The sequence below is a fragment of the Scaptodrosophila lebanonensis genome, unplaced genomic scaffold (assembly GCF_003285725.1).
Source record: "Scaptodrosophila lebanonensis strain 11010-0011.00,11010-0021.00 unplaced genomic scaffold, SlebRS2 tig00000001-arrow-pilon, whole genome shotgun sequence".
NCBI lineage: Eukaryota > Metazoa > Arthropoda > Insecta > Diptera > Drosophilidae > Scaptodrosophila > Scaptodrosophila lebanonensis.
The window spans coordinates 10,112,525-10,130,852 of NW_022060529.1; the positions used below are offsets into that span (position 1 = coordinate 10,112,525).

An 18,328-nucleotide genomic window follows, 5' to 3' on the forward strand; every position below is an offset into this window, starting at 1 on the left:
TATTTATATTTTGGCGATGAACTTGCTGGACAACAGCGAACGGACCAGGAGGCTGCTCAGGACCCATCCTCTGGACCTCCCCAGGGACTAGCCGGATACTACAACCACACTCTAAATGAAATAATAAACTGAGAAGTTTATCTTTATCCAATTTAATGATTGTCCATGATGGACAGTTTTAAATAAAAAAAAAAATAAAAAATAAAAAAAAAAATATTTAATAGAACCGATGGAAATGGAAAAGTGTATGGCCATGCCAGTACATAACCTTTACTATAAACACAGGAAGCCATTAAATAAATTTCCCCAAAATAAAACTTGAATTATACAATACAATACATAAATAGACACTTGAGAAACTTTTAATAAATCGAACATGGCAAAAAGGGTAAAACCGTCGCTCTTACACCAAAGGCTTGTTGCTTTACAATTTCTGCTTTTTTTCCATTCAGGATAATGAAGCACAGCCCGTGCTTGAGGATGAAACAGAACCGGAGGAGGAAAACAAGGCGAAGCGTATTTGTAAATTAGTATGTCTTATAGTTTTCCATATCGTCTTCATAGCTTATTTCATTTGGTGTACAGTGGTTTATATTCGCTATGGTAAGTGTGTAGAATTTAAATTATTTTCGAAAAGTCTGTAGCATTTCTGGGCTCGAATCGCAGACAGGAAAGAACATTGCCATTTTAATACGACAAAGGACGATAGCAATAGTACGCAAGAAGTGGAATATACGCCGCCGATACTCTGTCTCTTTAACTGGTGTATGGGCTATGGGTTTTTGGTTGTCTTATTTGTTTTATTCTACATTGCATATTTCTACTATAAGGTGTTCAAGCCCTATGTCGGACAGAAGGTGTACGATAATTCTATAGAGCCAGCCATTGATAAATGGATGGAATTCAGTCGCACACGGTGAGATCGATGTTCGATATCATGTATGGACGAGTATATATAATAGTATCTTGTATTACAGCATTATGTCCATTGTAATGATATTATTCGTCATTGTGGTGATGGGCGCCATTATATTGTTCGAGTCCCGACATGAACTGCTTAAGGTCCGAGGCGTGGCAGCGCCCATCTTCTTCATTTTCGTTGGCTTTGTGTTCTCAAAGCACCGTAGGGCCATTCCCTGGCGCATTGTGGTCCACGGCCTATTTTTACAGTTCATGCTGGGCATTGTGGTAATACGCTGGGATAGGGGTCGAGAGGTGTTCGCCTGTGCTGGCGATAAGGCGGCTATATTTTTCAGTTATGCCCGGGAGGGAGCTCTCTTCGTTTATGGCGAAACGATAGTGAATGACTTTGTATTCGCATTTGCGATATTGGCCGGCATTTTCTTCTTCAGCGTGATAACCTCATGCCTCTTCTACTTGGGCGTTATTCAGTTCTTTCTGGGCGTATTCGGCTGGCTGCTTCAGGCAATGATCGGAACTACTGTCTGTGAGAGCGTGAATGCGGCGGCAAATATCTTTCTGAGCATGTCCGAAAGTCCCCTGCTGATCCGGCCGTATATTTCACGGCTAACAAGAAGTGAACTTCATACGATATGTGTCTCTGGATATGCCACCGTGGCTGGCACAGTGCTGGGCGCCTATATATCTTTTGGAGCCTCGGCAGCTCATTTGATAACCGCAAGTGTGATGGGCGCACCCGGCTCTCTAGCTTTTGGTAAATTGTTTTATCCCGAGACAGAGGAGTCTCAAACCAAGGCGGACAACATAGAGCTGGAAGCATCGTGAGCTTAATAGTAACTCAAACGTATGTATATCCTTTTTATAACCAGTTGCTCTTATACAGGGAAGATGAAACTCTGCTGGATGCTGCGGCAAGTGGCGCTGCCAATGCCATGATGATCGTGTTGGGTATAGTTTCCAATATTATCGCATTCATTTCCATGATTGCATTCTTCAATGCCGTTGTGGAATGGTCTTTCGAATTGGCTGGCGTCGATGAGGTGACCTTCATAGGACTGTTGTCCAAGGCGTTCATGCCATTGGTATTCCTAATGGGCGTACCATGGTACGATTGCCAAAAAATTGGCCTAGTTGTGGCTGAGAAAACCCTCATTAATGAATTCGTTGGCTACATGGATTTGGGCAAAATGATAATGGGCGGAGAGATCGATGTAAACCAATTTATTTTACTGTAGTAGTTGTGAGACAACAATAACAATAATTTTCTCATCTTCAGGCTCGCAGCGCAGCCATTGCCACCTTTGCGCTTTGTGGCTTCGCCAATCCTGGCTCCCTGGGCATTCTGATTGCTGCCCTGAGCGTCATGGCTCCTACCCGCCGCGCGGAGATAACCGAAGTAGCATTTCTCGCCTTCTTCGCTGGCAGCATTGTTAGCTTCACCTCGGCTAGCTGGGCTGGTAAGTCCAATATGGTATACAAGTAGTCAGCGAAAAAATTACATATCTTCTTCATAGGAATCTTTGTGCAAGAAACCGAAGTAAACAGCATTTCTGAGAAACTAATAGATTTATATCTTAAGAATTCCAAATAAGGATGATGTTGCTACTCACAATGAAAGGAAATATATGTAAAGTGTTTAAGAAAATGCAGAAAAGTAAACGATGTTGATTGCACAAATTTCTGCCTTAAAAGGTTCCGGAAAATTTGTATATCAAAAGAATTATTAAAGTATCCAAAATCAGAGAGCATGGCTTACTGCCACGGGTTTGCCAGAAAAAAAAAAGAATATAACATATGTTATTCGTTCTTCTTGAAAACCTTTGGCGCTGAATATTGAGATAGACTTGGATAGATATAATATAATTAATATGATCTTTTAGGTGACTTACCCAACTCGTATGTTACTTAATTTTCCAAATCCTGACCTCTTGTTCAACTGTGAAGGGATCGCTTTCATATTTAAAAAGAACTTTCAGATGATTTTTTCCCCCATTTGGCAATTTAAGAATTTAGTCAACTAGGGGCTCATTGATATCTTTAATTGATTGTAATTTATTAATGAAATATTCATAATCAGCCCGTTTTGTAGCCTCTTGACACTTTAAGTTTGACTTAGCCAAGTTTAATTTTAGTCAGCCACTCGAATTTTAGGGTTTTTTTTTAAGAAATCTCTTTTGTAAAGTAAACAGAACTAACCACACACTTTTAAATATTTCCGAGTGTAAGCCTACCTGGCAAACATGTGCTATTGATAAGTAGAATAGTTTTACTTCTTATATATATTGTACAATAAGAAATGTGTTAAGCGGTGTACCCCACTTAAGAGACCGTAAGAGACAAGGAAATGTAAGTAAATAAATGCTTCAAACCTCCCAAGATCTTTGTTCCCCTCAAGGTGAAATCGAAAACAATCATATCCTGGGAAATCCTAACCGATTCGGCTTCAATAAAAAGTTTCGATTACGAGTGCGTCAAAAAAATAATTTTATTTAAATAAACTCCAATTATTGCTTTGAATTGAATTGTAATGCAAAACGAAACAATGCAACGATACACATTTTCATTATACTTTAAATATTTTCTCTTTACAACAGTATTTTAAGTACAATTTAAAACTGCATTCGCGTCCAAACTGTGGATGTTAAGACCTTAGAGATGGTAGTAAAAAGAAAATTCGTGTAAGGACTTAAAGCGATTTGCTTTTTAAAGGGAATTTCAAATTTTGGCAAAACGAACAATATACAATTTCAAGTGTACACCCACACATGAATCGAATGCGCATTCACACTCACACACACACACACATACACCTTCACACACGCCAATAAACTTCAGTCTCGTTCGCATCCATTCAACTTTAGTCGCTTGAATTTGATTTGATTTCGCCATTTACCTTGTCGAGTTCGTTTTTTTCTGTTACGCTTGCCTCTGTTGTTATCACTCGTTATTGTGGCTGTTGTTGTTATTGCTGTTGTTGTTGTTGTTGTTGCAACTGCTACTGACTCGGTTGCCTTTTGTAGCTTAAAGCCTGAGGCATGCTTCCTGCTGACGCCGTCATCGTCGTCGTTCTAGTCGACGTCATCGTCGCTGGTCGGATAAAACTTGCAGATATTCGCATTCACAGTCAGACGAGCCTTTTAAGGACACTCGCACACTAGACACGACAGCACGTTGACTATCTTGGCACCTTACTTTTAGGTTTTGTTGATTGCGTTTACCATACTACTCCAACTACACACAGACACGGGTCTTAGTTTAACAGTTGTGTTGCACTTTTTTATTATTTTATGCCACGATTCGCTTTGTTTCCTATTTTTTCGTTTCTTGCACTTTTTTCCAAAGAAAAGCTGCAAATATTTTTTATTTAGTTAAATTTCGCTTATATACAAACAGCCACAGCACACACGCACACACACACACACACATGCTGCCGCCATATGCAAACATTTGAGTGTGTGTTAAAAAACTGCTGAGCTTTTCAGGCACAGTCAACTTTGGCTCGCTTTTTTAGTCTGGAATTTGTTGGTTTCGTAATGATGCAAAAGAATTTTTTAATATAAAACAGCGTCAGAGAGACAACGATGGTAGCACCGCACATACGCACACAAACACACACATACACACACACACGCAGTGGATGCATGTATATAGATAGGAATGTGTCTGTGTGTGTTGGCTGAGTAACGTGGCCGCCATTGCTTGGCTTTGTGTTGATGAAGCTAATTTGGTGGTGTGGCTGAACTTAACAGCCAACCTGAAGTTTATGGCAAGCTGCAGATGCAGCTGCATCTATGTGTGTGTGTGTGTGTGTACAAGTTGGTTTTTAATTGCGCTGTAAAAATATGTTAATCATCTATTAATTACAGCACAGTTTTGCAGCACTTGCAGTTTTAGCGCTGAGCAAATAGCAGGACTGCTAAGACTAGAGTCGATAATTAAAGGTTCTCCTTAATGCCTTATCAGACAGGCACATAATTTTCCCTTCCTTTAATTTTAGAAATAGAATAAAGATATATTTTTAAATAGGGGGAATAAATGTCTCGACATACTTTCAAAGGTAGTTAGTCAAAGAAAATAGGTTCGCAGCTTAGGTCGGAATATGTTGAATGCAAAATAATGAATCAATAATATTACTGCAGTGTTACCTCATTTTTTTATACATATATTGATGAATTGACGCAAAGAACTAATATGTCATATGTGCGCGAAACACACGTAGGCAGCTGCATTTAAAATTGAACCGCATTGGCCGGATATTCGGGGTAACAAAAATATGCAATTAGTGGTCGACAGCAACCACCAGAGCTTTTATGGGAGAGGAAATTTGAAACTCCCCTCAAAATACCAACGAGCCATTTAACAAACAACTTCGTTTCTACAACGAATACAATTTAAAACAAGTAAAAAAGCTAAAGTCGGGTGTCCCGACTTTGAAATACTCTGTACATATGTTTACAATAATTATAGAAAATAAAAAAATTAAGAAAATAAAAAAAAAATTTGATCGATTTTACCTCTCTCGGTATTCGAACTCACGTAAAGGGTGTATAATTGCACATTTACATAGCAATTGCGTCTGTGTGAGTGTATGTATGCCTATGCGCATCTATTCGTGTCTGTGTAAGCATTTTCGCAGTCAACCAAACAGCAACATCAACAACAGCCGCGGGCAGCGCTTGAGCAGCGCTGCAGCAGCGCTGCATCAGCAAATATATTTATGGCTATAACTTCTTGTTAAATCGGTCTATCATAATGAAATTTGGCATACGGACACATAATAACCAACTGGGGGTATTTCCAAAATTTTAGTTCGAAATTCCAAGAATTACGGGAGTTACGATTTGCGGGGTAGAGGGGGGAGGGAGGGGAATTCCAAAATATACATTTTCTGCGTATTCACATAAGGCATCTGGGACTAAAATTTTGTGTTCCTAGGTCTTATAGTCTCCGAGATATAGGCGATTATACGAATGGAAAATCGGGAAAACCCCCATAGGGGGGAAGTGGGGGGGAAAATCAAAAAAATAAAACAAACTCGTATAGAATACACACATAACGCATCTTTGTGCAAAATTTTGTGTCTCTATCTCTTATAGTCTCTGAGATCCAGGTGTTCATACGGACGGACAGACGGACAGACGGACAGACGGACAGACAGACAGACAGGGCTAGATCGACTCGTCTCGTCATGCTGATCAAGAATATATATACTTTGTGGGGTCTGCCACGCCTCCTTCTGCCTGTTACATTTTTCAGCTCCCGCAAACCTAATATACTCTTGTACATTTCATGTACAGAGTATAAATAGAGTAAACAAAATGGCCTTTTTGTCGATTTAAATTGAATAAAATTCTAAAAGTCAGATCTATTGACAAGGATTGATTAGCAAATTGAACGGTTGAATTCATATATTTTAAGCTTATCAGCTTGAACATAATTGTTATTAAACGTACTCAAATGGGATACAGATAAGTGAGTTATTATACCCTGTACCCGTAGGGTAAAAAGGGTATATTAGGTTTGTGCAAAGTATGTAACATACAGAAGGAAGCATCTCCGACCCCATAAAGTATATATATTCTGAATCAGCATGACGAGAGAAATCGATCTAGACATGTCCGTCCGTCTGTCCGTCTGTCCGTCTGTCCGTCTGGATGAACGCGAGGATCTCAGAAACTATAAAAGCTAGAATAACCAAAGTTGGCATCCAGATTCTCCTAGGTCCGAGTAAGGACGAGTTTATTTTTTTTTTTTAATTTTCCCCCCCTTCCCCCGCTACAGAATTTCGTCAATAGCGTCCACATTTCAAATGCTACCTAAACCAAACTTTGCACACATAATTTATATATAATTGTCTACAGTTGTTTAAAATTTTATCCACTTCGGTCAATTCTGAGAAAAGTTATTAGCGAAACAAATTCTCTACAGTACAACCCCCACAAACTGCAGCAACAAGTTCGCTCTTCTTCTTCCTCTTTTTGCTACTGCTATGGGCGCATATAACTCAGTGACGGAAGTTTACCTGGGTACAGGGTATTACACTGTCGGGCTTGCTCGACTGTAGCGTTCTCTCTTGTTTTTATAACGTATTTAAAGCGGCATTAGAATACTTTTAAATCTTGTATTTATTGAAAGCTAAATCCCATTTCATTCACTAAATAATTTCTTCATTTAAATAGCAACAATTGGTTCTGTGGCTAGTGAACAATTCCAAAGTGCTTTTGTAAATGATTTGCCTGTTTGACCAAAGCTTCAGTCTGCCGACCAACAATATCAAAGGTCAAAAGCCCAGCTCAATACCATTGCATATACTACATGGGTAGGCATATGTATGCATGTATTGTGTGTATTATTTAACGCCAGCAAATAAATTGTTAAACCAACTTTACAGACAACATCCGCGTGCCGATTGTCTGTCTATATGTCTGTCTGACTGTGTCGCAGACAGGCCAACCAAGCACCGTTACAGTAGCTGCCAACTTCTGCTGCCTGTTTGTGCTACCAGGCGCACTCAGGCACTCAGCCAGTCAGCCAGTCAGGCAGTCAGGCAGTCAAGCATGTGACAGGCAGTTGGTCATTATTTCGCACTTTTCGTTGCCGGTGCGGAAATTTCACAGCGCACACGTGCAAAGGCAATGGCGAACACAAAAGGAAGCAACACGGCACAACTGCCACAAATGGTAGCGTCGGGGTAGGAGTAGGGGACGGGAGGTAAACATGTGGTAAGGTGTGACGTTGGACTGCATGCAAAAGCCAAAGGTGGAGGCGCACAACAAAAGATAAGGCCGCAGCACAGATAGACAAAAACAAAAACGCAAGAGAAGATGCAGCAGCGAGCGAAAGAAAAGGCAAAATTCGCAGCAGACAAAATGGAATTTTAATGATATGGGCAACATGAAAAGCGAAGACGACGACGCCGACAACGACGACGACGAAGTCAACTACGACGACGAGGCTATCGAAATATGCGGCAGGTAGTACAACCGGCACTTGAGTTGCGCGTACTACGAAACTCTGGCGTTCGTTGCTTCCACTTTTTGGCGCTCTTTTCCTTTGCCTTTGCCTTTCACAATTTGCTTGGTTTTCCTTTTTATTTGCTGTTGGCTTGTTTGGGCTGGCGCACGCGAAATGATGCTAGCAAGAGTCGCAGAAAAAGAGCACCAGAGTCAGAGGTTGCGAGGCTGCTAAGAGCGTAAATGCGATTTAAGCGCCCAGAAGTATGCAGTGCGGCAAGCGCTGTTTACGCCATTTAAATAGCAAGCCGGCAAAAATACACAGCAGCATACGAAAAGAACTCACACACACACACCCATGCAGCTTTACGTGAATGGAAGCAGTTATACCCGCACACACACACAGACGCAATTGTAAATTACTCACATTGCACTCAAAAATACGTGAAGTTACAAATTTTATTGCCTACTCGCTGGGGCGATTTATGCTTTTGTTTTTATTGTAATTTAACAAACGTGAAGATATATGTAACGCGCACTGAAACCGCTTCATCATCACACACACGCACATACGTATACGTAAGCCGGCAGCATGTCTGTCTGTATATTTGCAATGTTCTGCTGCGCCTGGTGCTATGCTATAGTTTTTGTTCATTCGCTGACTGGGAATGCTCGGGCGCGTTTGTTTGTGTGGGTGTGTGTTTGTTCGTTTGTTTGCTTGCTTGTATTAGTTTGGTTAGCTGAATGTATGCATGTGAGTGAGTTTGAGTGTGAGTGGTGAGTGGTGAGTGTGTGTGTGTGTGTGTGCGTGTGTTTGAAACGCAACGCTGTCGCTGTCGCTGCTTCTGCTGCCGCCGCCAACAAATGCACACGGCGCAATGACAATGACCCGACGAACCGACGTATTCGAACGTTGACTCGTTTCTGTTTCGCAATCGCGTTGAATGCGACAACTTTTGCTGCCGCGCTGCTGCCACTGCCAGTGCCTTTACTGCTGCGATGGCTGCTGTTGCTGTTCCTGCTGCTGGTCCTGATGACGACAACAACAGACGCCGCCAACCGAGGAAACTGCCGAAACGGATAACGACGAGTATTGCGATTGCGATGGCGATGGACTTTGCCGTTGCCGTTGCCGTTGCGTTTACTGACGTTCCTCTTTGTTGTAGTGCTGTTATTGTTGTTGTTCTTGTTCTTTTTGTTGTTTTTGTTGTTGCTTTTGTGATGCTGCCGATGACGATATAGTCGTTGCCTCAACGTTGTCGTTATTGTTGTCGTGCTCTAGCCCATCGCAGCATCGTCTCCTCGCCAGCTTCAGCATCACAAGTCCTCTCGTGCTCTCGTGCTCGCTCTCTTCTACTTGTACACTCGTTTTGCGGAAACTTCAAACTCACCGCAAAATGTTCGAAATGAGCAGCCAAATTGCGAGTTCCTTCCTTAATGGCGCATAAAGCCAAGGCATTAGGCATTGAGCTCTCACCTCGTGCCATTTTCGAATAAAGCGCGACCCACTCGTTTCCACTTCGGCCACTTCAGCTCGTCTAAGAGTTGCGTGTCGAGTGCTCTTAGTCAGAAATTAATGGCATCCTGTATAACAGTTGCCTACTCTTCTACAATATCCACTACTACTCGTACTCATACTATACTTGTAGTATGTCTGTTGGCGTCGGTGCCTTCGTCGCTTTATGGCGCACACTTGTGACGTCATCGCTTGTTGTGTGCCGGTAATGTAAACAAAACATAAATGCATGAATGGCTGACTGCCTGAGCGAGTGAGCGAGAGGGTGGGTGAGTGGGCGAGTGGATGGGTGTGTGGTTGAGTGGGTGAGTGGGCGAGTAGGTGGGCTTCTGGGTGCATCGGCTGTTGGGCCGGCCATGCGCACATTCTGCGTTTGTGTGTGTGCATTTTTGGCTGTGCGTGTGGCCCGCTTGATGAATGAATATTTTGGCATTGCAAGCGCTTACCTGCAAAGGTGTGTTGGTAAATACAGCATTTTCTATTAGCATTTGGCAACAAAGTGCGTTTTATTAGCAAATCAAAGACTTGGCAAAATCGGAAATATCCGAAACATATGAAATAAATTGCATATCGCTTACACCGTTTATATTGTAGTTTGTTTATAAAAACAACTGCTGCTGCACTGCCTACAGCCATATTCGTTGATTGCTTTTATATTTGCAAAACGAACAGTGAATCAAGTTTCCTATTTTCGTTTCTCCGTTCGGAAATATTAGACAATGGATTAGGCAATGCAACTGCAGTGTTACTATAATTGACTAAGCGTAATTTGTTTATTCTATATTTAAAGGGGACATTTTTTCATTTTCCGTCGTTGCTGAAAAACTAAGCTCATCACTACAATTGGTACAGCTATGAGTATTACCTATTAGTACTTCAGCCGCTTTAGTTGCAATAATTCATTTAAAACATTTCCTAAATGTGAAGAACATAAAAAAGAAATAAAACATTCGATGATGCAAAGGGAAAGAACCCTACAAGACAAAAAAAAAGCTAATATAAATGGGCAAGATCGTACGCAGCTTTTTCCAAAAAATTAAAATTTTGATTAAATAATTCACGATGCGTTAAAATAATAATTTATGCATATGATCAACAGAAAATCTTCAAAAAAAACATTTCAGTTCCACTCTAAGGCAAAATAGTGCGCCAATCATGAATGAATGGTGGACTTCAGATAGCAACAAAAATTTTGTAAAGATTTTTCTTTGGGGGTCATGGCCCTTCCTGCCTTATCCTGCTTACGTCCTTGTAAACGAGAACTTTCTTTATATCTTAATAAAAAGTAATAATTTGTGATAGAAAATTCGAAATTATTCCCTACATCTTCGCCAGTTCTACATTGTTTTTGTACGTATTCTACATTTACGTATTTATTTAAAACTGTAAGACTCTTCACTGTCTTAAACATATATGTGAAAACAAATAAAAATGACAAATCCGTCTATTGATAACGATTTACAACAACTTACCCTTTGTTGTTTATTCGAACTCCAAATAACTTCAATAACTCGTTGCAGTTTAAGAAAACCCTAAAACAAACTCTCAATCAAAAGGCCCCACAAACACACACACACACACACACACACACACACACACACACACACACACACACACACACACACACACACACATACATGCAAACACGCGCACATGAATCTCTGGCCAAGGCCAAAGCAAAAGGGTGTCGCAAGCTAAATCACTTGTAATGCAAAACCCATTGATAGAAAATGACAATGCTGTCAAAAAATTGTCGCCTTTAATTTGAATTCTTCTTCGTGTGTATGTATTTGAACAAAAGGACACGAAATGAACTTAACTTTCGGCCAAGAATCTTGTTGAAGAATTTCTATTTTAGAATTTGTCATGTCGTCTTCGCCTTTCAACGCGTCACTTTATAAAATATATATTAAACGAGCGGCCGGCGGCTCGACGACCGACTCAAGGGAGGGGTGCGGACGAATTGGATGTAAGTGGGGGTGGGTGTGGGTGGGGGTTGGAGGCGACGTTGCGGGTGTGCAAATATGCGAAAGCTAAACGTCAGAACAACCCTTTTTCGGTAGAAAGTTTGCGCTTATCTTAAGCCGCGCTGACAACCAGCGAGCAGTAAGCGGCCAGAAGCCAGCGGCAAGCAGCAAGCGGCGCGAAGAAACAAGTACATACAAGACAAGCCGGACAAAAAGACAAAGTGCAAAAATGATATAAAAAGGGGAACAAGAATAGAACAGAGACGAGGAGCAGCAGCAGCAGCAGCAGCAGCAGCAGAAAGGCAAACGTCAAGTTATAGAAATTGCGCTGCTGCTTCGGCTGCTGCTGGGGGGTTGTAGCTAGAAAAAAATTAAAGGACATGCTCAACGCATTCCTTGGGACACAAGCTGACAGTGAGTGATTTGACCATACCCTCATTTGCGTGCAGTCAGCAGCAGCAGCAGTAGCAGAGGTGGAGGCAGCGGATGGTGGCAAGACGACCAAAAGACAGTCTGAGCTGAATGAGGGACGGCCGAGCGGCCCGGCACACAGTCATGTGCATGGATTAATGTGCAAGGATGCGATGCTGCTGCCATCACTGTTGCTGCTCTCGCCACCAGACATGGAAATTACGTCAACTACACATCGGGCCGGACTGGGCCGAGCTGGGCCGGGCTGGGCTGGGCTGGGCTGTTCCTCAGTAACTTTCATGTGCAGGGAGCGTGTGTGTGCGTGTGCGTGTGCGTAGCTGGGAGGGTGGTAGAGGTAGGCAGGGGGTTAGTTGACAAGCTTCTGGTTTGAGGAACTGGCTGTGAGCTGTGAGCTGCGGATCTACTCATTTACGCGCTGCACTCGAGTTACACACAGAACTTTCCAAGCTATTTCTACACAAAATGACAGCGAAATGTAATAATGAAAAACTTTTTCTTTGTCAACTTGATAAGTATGAAATTTTTCTAAAACAAAAAAGAAGCGTGCAACGAACAAAATTAAAGCAGAGCATAGCCAGGATACTAGAGCAGGAGGCAGAGGCAATTGAAATATGAGTGTATAGAAGCAAAAAGGATTGCCTTTGCTGATAGCTTCGGGATTAGTTATGCCAAAGGAATTTCCAAGCGAAGGCGCACAGATGATTGCAATGCGATGGCAGTTGAGCAGTTTGCCTAAAAGACGACAGCATTGCGTATACGCCGTGCTGTGCGTTGTGCTTTTAATTGAATTTTTAATGCACACAACACCGATCTGCAGACTAGAGATGAGCAGCAAAACAAACAAGAACACAACCAAACCACTTCGATAACTTTTTGTTATTTTATTAAATATTTAACTGCTTTTAATCCACCTGTTCACTTATTTCAAATAAATTGCTCATTAACTTATACCTTCATTTATCAAAATACAAACAAGGGGCAAATATTGTCTATGAACTGGGAGTTTTTTATAGAGAAATAATAGAAAAGAAAAATGTGAAGGAGAAATGTGAAGTTCTTTAATCGAATTAAATAAATGTCCCTCAATATTTTCAAAACAAACGCAGCAGCAGGCTAAAAAATAAGAAATGACTGTTAGTCTATAATGAATAAAGTCAAATTCGACTTCCATTCACCTACTCAATAGTTATACCCGCTTAAAAATGTAAACAAATTTCGGGATCCCCAAAGGCTTAATGGAATTTCTTATATAGAACCGTCCACGGAATCGAAAACTGAAGCTAAACAAAAAGAGAGTTAATTGAATTTTGACTGAGTTGGACAACAGCTTCTAAATATTGCGTATAATTTTGTCTGCTAATTACCGCTGCTGGCACTAATAGCTTAAAACATTTTTAAAAGGCTTTCTTTTTTGTAATATTTTTAAAAAGTAATCAGTAATAAATCATAAAAACAATAAAAATAGGGCTTTCTTTTTTTTCAAAATAAAAATCATTTTTTAGGCAAATACAAAAAATGTTGACATTTGTAGTATCAAAAAATTCTTTCAATTTGAACATTTCATAAATAATGAGAATCATGTTATTGACGGAATGTTAATCTTTTAATATCAAGTCAATAATTAATTCATAAATTTATGATAAACATTACATGGATTTATTCTTCAGAATGGTGCCTTTTCTGTATTTGTCCATTTCAAGTTTTCCCGATCACGCACGTTGGCTTACGATCACCAGAGCCACCACCACGCCACATGCTAGAGAATCTGGAGGGGGCATGCAACATGGCAACAACAACATGCAGCATTTTGTGCATGCCAGAATGTACACAGCACTGTTGCTTTGTTTCCTTTATGAATTGAAGGGCAAAAGGCAACATCAGTCGCCGCAGCTAACGCCAATCACATGTTCCGCATTTTTACTTTGTGCGTAAAACAGCGGCAGCTCCAACATTCCGGAATTCATAAGCTATGTGCGTTACGCCGCCAGTGACTTGGAGGCGCTCTGTGGCAAAAGCATTTTTGTTCAGCCGCGGCTAGAGAAAAGGCAACAAAGGCAACAAGGCGGTAGCTGGGTGGCATGTCTGCCGCCATTAACCCACTCGCAAAAAGCGCAGAAGCGTTTGAATTATTTTTACAAGGTGGAAGCCAGGCCGAGCTCGAAGCTCCCACAACAGGCAGAAGCAGAAGCAGAACCAGAAGCAGCAACAACGCCTTTGAGCGCGCTTGTGAGTGCCAGTTAGCATAACTTGTTGGCCGCAGGCAGCAAAATGTTGTTGTTGTTGTTGTTGTTGTTGTGTTGCTTTGTTTAGCAGCATTTAGAAATATTTGCTCTCGAGGAAAAACGCGCTAAAGTGCAACGAGGCAAAATTGTGGGCTACCAAACACACCCCCAACCACAACCCCAATCCCTTCCCCTTCCCATCCCTTCACCACTAGAGCACTTAGTATGGGCCAAGCATTGGTCTGTAATGCGAAAAGTGTGTGTTGTCCTTGTTGCGGCATTTTGTGTGTCGCCACGGGGCTACATTGCTGGAAATATGCTGTAAAACTAGCAAAAATTACAACTGTATTGCCCCACAAACCGCCTACTGGGTGCAAACATGCTAAATGCTTTCACTGCTCCTGCGCCAGCGCCAGCGCCAGTCTTCCCGCAAAGTCAACCCATCACCTGCAATGATAACCACACGGCAGCAAACCAGCGTACCAGCGTACCAGCGAACCAGCCACAAATCACCTACACTCGTATTTAAACGTAGATGGCAAAGTGTCATAAATTTGCAATTTACTGCCAGTTTGCAAAATTAGTTGCTAATTAAATTTCCATTCGCCAATTGGCTGGCCCAGTGACAAAAAACAAAAAAAAAAAAAAAAGAAACAAGATAGAACGCTACAGTCGAGCAAGCCCGACAGTAAAATACCCTGTACTCTCCACAAAAAAGAAAATAAAAAATACAAATATTTATATTAATTAAATTAATTAATGAAATTAAATATAAAATATTCAACACATGCATACATACATTCAATGGAATAAATTTACATCAGAAACGATTTCATTTATGGCTATAACTTTCTTCAGAATTGACCAATCATGGTGAAACTTAACATACGGACATTTTTATATTATTTTCATTTTTATTTTATTTTCATACAGACATTTTTATTTTATTTTCATAATATCAACAATAATACTGTCGATTATATTATAAAACTTAATATAACAAATTAAACTAAACAAAATAAAAGATAAGAAAGCCTAACACAAAGCTGTACAAAGCTGACGTCTATTAATGCCTCCGACACGTTGGGGGAATTTTATTTGCCAATTGCCCAGCTATGCCCCGATTCACAGCCATATGTGGTCAGGGACATTACAGACCTAAAAACCTATACAAAAAGTAGATAAAGGTGAACAATTAATTCTATTTAACAACTAATTAGAAAAAGTACAAAGTAGAACGAGAAAGAGAAAAAGAAATAAGGAAAGAGAGATAGAGATAGAGAAACAGAAAAAGGGAAAGGTGGAAAGAGAGACGAAAAGAAAAAGAAAAAGAGGGAAACCAACCCGGTGGGGGAAATTTTAAATGCCAGTCCGGCAAGCTATGCCCCAACTCACAGCAGTAAGTGGTCAGAGATTTCCCCGAAGATAATTATAAAGAATAGTTTTGATAGAACAGAGAGAGAGTCCTGTCGAAAGTAAATGTGAAAGATCATTATATTGTCTGCACATGACATGAAAACGATTGTGCAAAGCGTAATCAGTTGTGCATCTTGCCAATATGAACGGCAAATAATTCCTTGTTGGCCTACAAGGAACTGAAAAATTAAGGCGACCTAAGAGGGCAGAGGAGTCAACCTCACCGATAACCAACTTGTGGAGAAAAACAACTCCAAGAACCGTCCTGCGATGTACTAAGGAAGGAAGGTTTATAAGCCTCAGTCTACTAGAGTACGATGGCAAGCAGAGATTGGGATTCCAGCATAAACCACGTAGAGCAAAAAGAAGGAATTGCTTCTGAACAGACTCAATACTTTCCTGAGTGCTGAATGAGAGCAGTATTCAAGCACAGAGCGTACTAGAGCAGTGTAAAGAAGCTAAGTGGTATAAATTCCTTGGACATACATTCACACACTGGATATGACTACCAAATTTGAGTACAAAGTTCCATAAATTACGGGAGTTATAGAAAAAAAACACGAATTGCAGGGGAGTGGGGGTGCATCGAAAAAACTTAAACTTGTACTTTCTCGGTCTCAGGAGAATCTGAATACCAAGTCACCCACGCCCATTGTTTTTGTGTACAACTGCTTTGATGTGAAGGGTAAAAAGCTCGCTTTAGAAATTAAACAGCAACAAATTTACTTGTATATAATTATGATTGTGCTATAACGCTGCGTATATACACGTTTAATGTTATCATTTAAATGTTCACTTCTCCACATCGGTGAACTTAAAACGGAATGGTATGGCGGGCTCCGAAACAAAGAAGGACTTATATGGCTGGGATGCATCATAGTTGAATTCAATGTTAAAGTTGCGTATCAACTTGGCTAATGTGGTCTCCATTTCCAGATCGACGACTCGCTTGCCAATACACATCCGTGGCCCAAAACCAAAGGGCAGGAATGCGAATGGAGAGATCTGTTCTTTCTTACCCGTTTCGGGATCGCGCAACCAGCGTTCGGGCAGAAACTGATCTTCCCTTGGAAAATGTTTGCTGTCCCTACATAGCGCATTGTAGGCCAACAAGATTTGAGTGCCCTGTGGTATGTTATAGCCGGAGAGTGTTACGTCATTGACGCATTGTCGGAAGGTGCCAAAGCCATTTGGATAGTAGCGCTGACTCTCCTTGATCACAGCTCGCAGATACGGCATATCTTTCATGCGCTGCTCGTCCAATGGAGTGTCTTTGGTGGGCATGATGCGCAGCACCTCTTCCCGCAGCTTTTGCTGTTTGTCCGGGTTTTTGGAGAGACACAGGAGTAACGACGACAGCAAAATGGAGCTAGCATCGACGCCGGCAAATAGTATATCCAGTCCCATGATGACAGCAATTTTTGGATCAATCTCCAGCAGTCGCTCCATCATGCTGGCTTGACTAAAGTCTTCGCCGGCCTGTTTGCGTCTCTCCAATAGCTGACGAGACTCCTCAACTATTTTCATTGCCACATTCGCACTTTCGTTGAGTGCTCGTACCATTTTTCTGTAGGTGGGCGTGGGCAGAATTTTCCAAAGCGATGGCGTCATATCCAGCTGGAAGGTATAGCGGAATATTTCACGCGATGTACGGAACAGTGTCAGGGCATCTGGATTATCGCGCTGCTTGCGTATGATTCCCATTTGGCGGTTAAACGCGATGAGCGCCACCGATTCGAAGATAACACGACACATCTCCTCATGAAAATTGTCGGGCACCTCAAGCGTTTTCGGATCGCGGATTTCCTTAATACTAGAAGCAAACAGTTAAGTTTATTTAAGTAAAATATACACAAGAGTACACACATATGTATATGCTAACCCGCTTACCGTTCAATGAACTCATTATTTATATTGGAAAGCGGTTCGATGTACATTTTTAGGCTCTTGGGTTGCATAAAAATGGGATTCATTGCCGAGCGCAGCCTGCTCCATTCTTCCTTTTGCCTACTCAGAATAGTTTATGATTATTTAAAAAGCACTTTCATGCCATTTTATTAGATTACTTACGTGGCAATTAAGCCCTTGCTCTCATTGTAGACATCAGGGCGAATGTGCGTTCGAAAGTATTCGATGGAATCGAAACCTTCGCGGTGTGGCCAGACACCCTCGTTGCGACACGCTGTTTCAATATCCTTGGTGTTGAATACCACAACCCAATCCTTGCGTCCAAACATACCAGGCATTATAAAGATATCCCCATAGCGTTTACGCATAGCCATTGCAAATTTCGCCAAAGAAACATCATGAAACTCTCCCCCGGGCAGAAAACTACGCATAAATTGCAATTTCCTTGGTCTGGGCAACTGGCTGTAAGGCAACGCAGTTGATTCTACAACTCCATCGGTTGGCTATCAAGAACATTTTAAAATCACACATCCACACACACAGTACAAGTACCAACATGAATGCTTCTTACCTTTACTCTGGCCTCCAATGATATTGCGCGCTCTATACGAAGATATCGGGGCACTGGCAGCCTCAATTTACATATGTTTACACCTTGACTGACATTCATTGCTCTTACTTATTAATCTCCTCAGTGTCTGCTTGTGACTAGGAGAGCCCTCCAGTTCTCAGCGTATTTATAAGTAACGCTTATCAGCAAATAAAACATTCAAGCAAAACAAAACAAACAGATCGTAATGCTTGACTTTTAAGTGCGCTACACATGTGAGGATTTCAACAATGGCTGCGATTGGAAACAGTGTTTCATTTTAACCCACTTGTGGCATGAATTTTCTTATTTTTATGCTGCTTAGCGACTTGGGGGATATACATAAGACTTGGCGGTGTACAAAAGGATAGAGAAACATATGGAATTAACATTTTATCTATTGT

At 41.2% G+C, this 18,328-nt stretch overlaps 2 protein-coding genes across 3 annotated transcripts; one reads left to right on the forward strand and one right to left on the reverse strand.

Annotated features, from left to right (window-relative positions):
- The first annotated feature begins 307 nt into the window (after positions 1–307).
- Positions 308–2,707, forward strand: LOC115633890 (sodium/nucleoside cotransporter 1-like). 2 transcript variants are annotated; one of them, XM_030531395.1, is made up of 7 exons: positions 308–388; positions 453–603; positions 667–916; positions 978–1,742; positions 1,805–2,132; positions 2,198–2,378; positions 2,436–2,707. In XM_030531395.1, exons 1-7 carry the CDS (start codon positions 377–379, stop codon positions 2,510–2,512), a joined length of 1,764 nt encoding a protein of 587 aa, XP_030387255.1. In that variant the 5' UTR covers positions 308–376; the 3' UTR covers positions 2,513–2,707. The 2 variants fall into 2 exon arrangements, with proteins under 2 accessions (XP_030387255.1, XP_030387256.1); XM_030531396.1 differs by lacking the exon at positions 308–388 and having other exon boundaries at positions 465–603; positions 667–765; positions 831–916.
- A 13,418-nt stretch (positions 2,708–16,125) lies between these two features.
- LOC115634778 (probable cytochrome P450 12d1 proximal, mitochondrial) lies at positions 16,126–18,014 on the reverse strand. Its single transcript, XM_030532679.1, has 4 exons — positions 17,907–18,014; positions 17,498–17,838; positions 17,318–17,434; positions 16,126–17,240 (listed from the first exon to the last, which is right to left on the reverse strand). The coding sequence occupies exons 1-4, from the start codon at positions 18,003–18,005 to the stop codon at positions 16,220–16,222; spliced, it is 1,578 nt and encodes a 525-aa protein (XP_030388539.1). The 5' UTR covers positions 18,006–18,014; the 3' UTR covers positions 16,126–16,219.
- Between the last annotated feature and the right edge of the window lie 314 nt (positions 18,015–18,328).

Bases quoted from the DNA above. Each gene is read 5' to 3' on its own strand.
- LOC115633890 (XM_030531395.1), top strand. The intron at 604-666 runs GTAAGTGTGTAG...CTCGAATCGCAG, and splicing joins AGTGGTTTATATTCGCTATG to ACAGGAAAGAACATTGCCAT. The intron at 917-977 runs GTGAGATCGATG...CTTGTATTACAG, and splicing joins ATGGAATTCAGTCGCACACG to CATTATGTCCATTGTAATGA.
- LOC115634778 (XM_030532679.1), bottom strand. From the start codon at position 18,005: ATGAATGTCAGTCAAGGTGTAAACATATGTAAATTGAGGCTGCCAGTG. The intron at 17,435-17,497 runs GTAAGTAATCTA...TATTCTGAGTAG, and splicing joins AGCAAGGGCTTAATTGCCAC to GCAAAAGGAAGAATGGAGCA. The intron at 17,241-17,317 runs GTAAGCGGGTTA...GTTTGCTTCTAG, and splicing joins AATAATGAGTTCATTGAACG to TATTAAGGAAATCCGCGATC.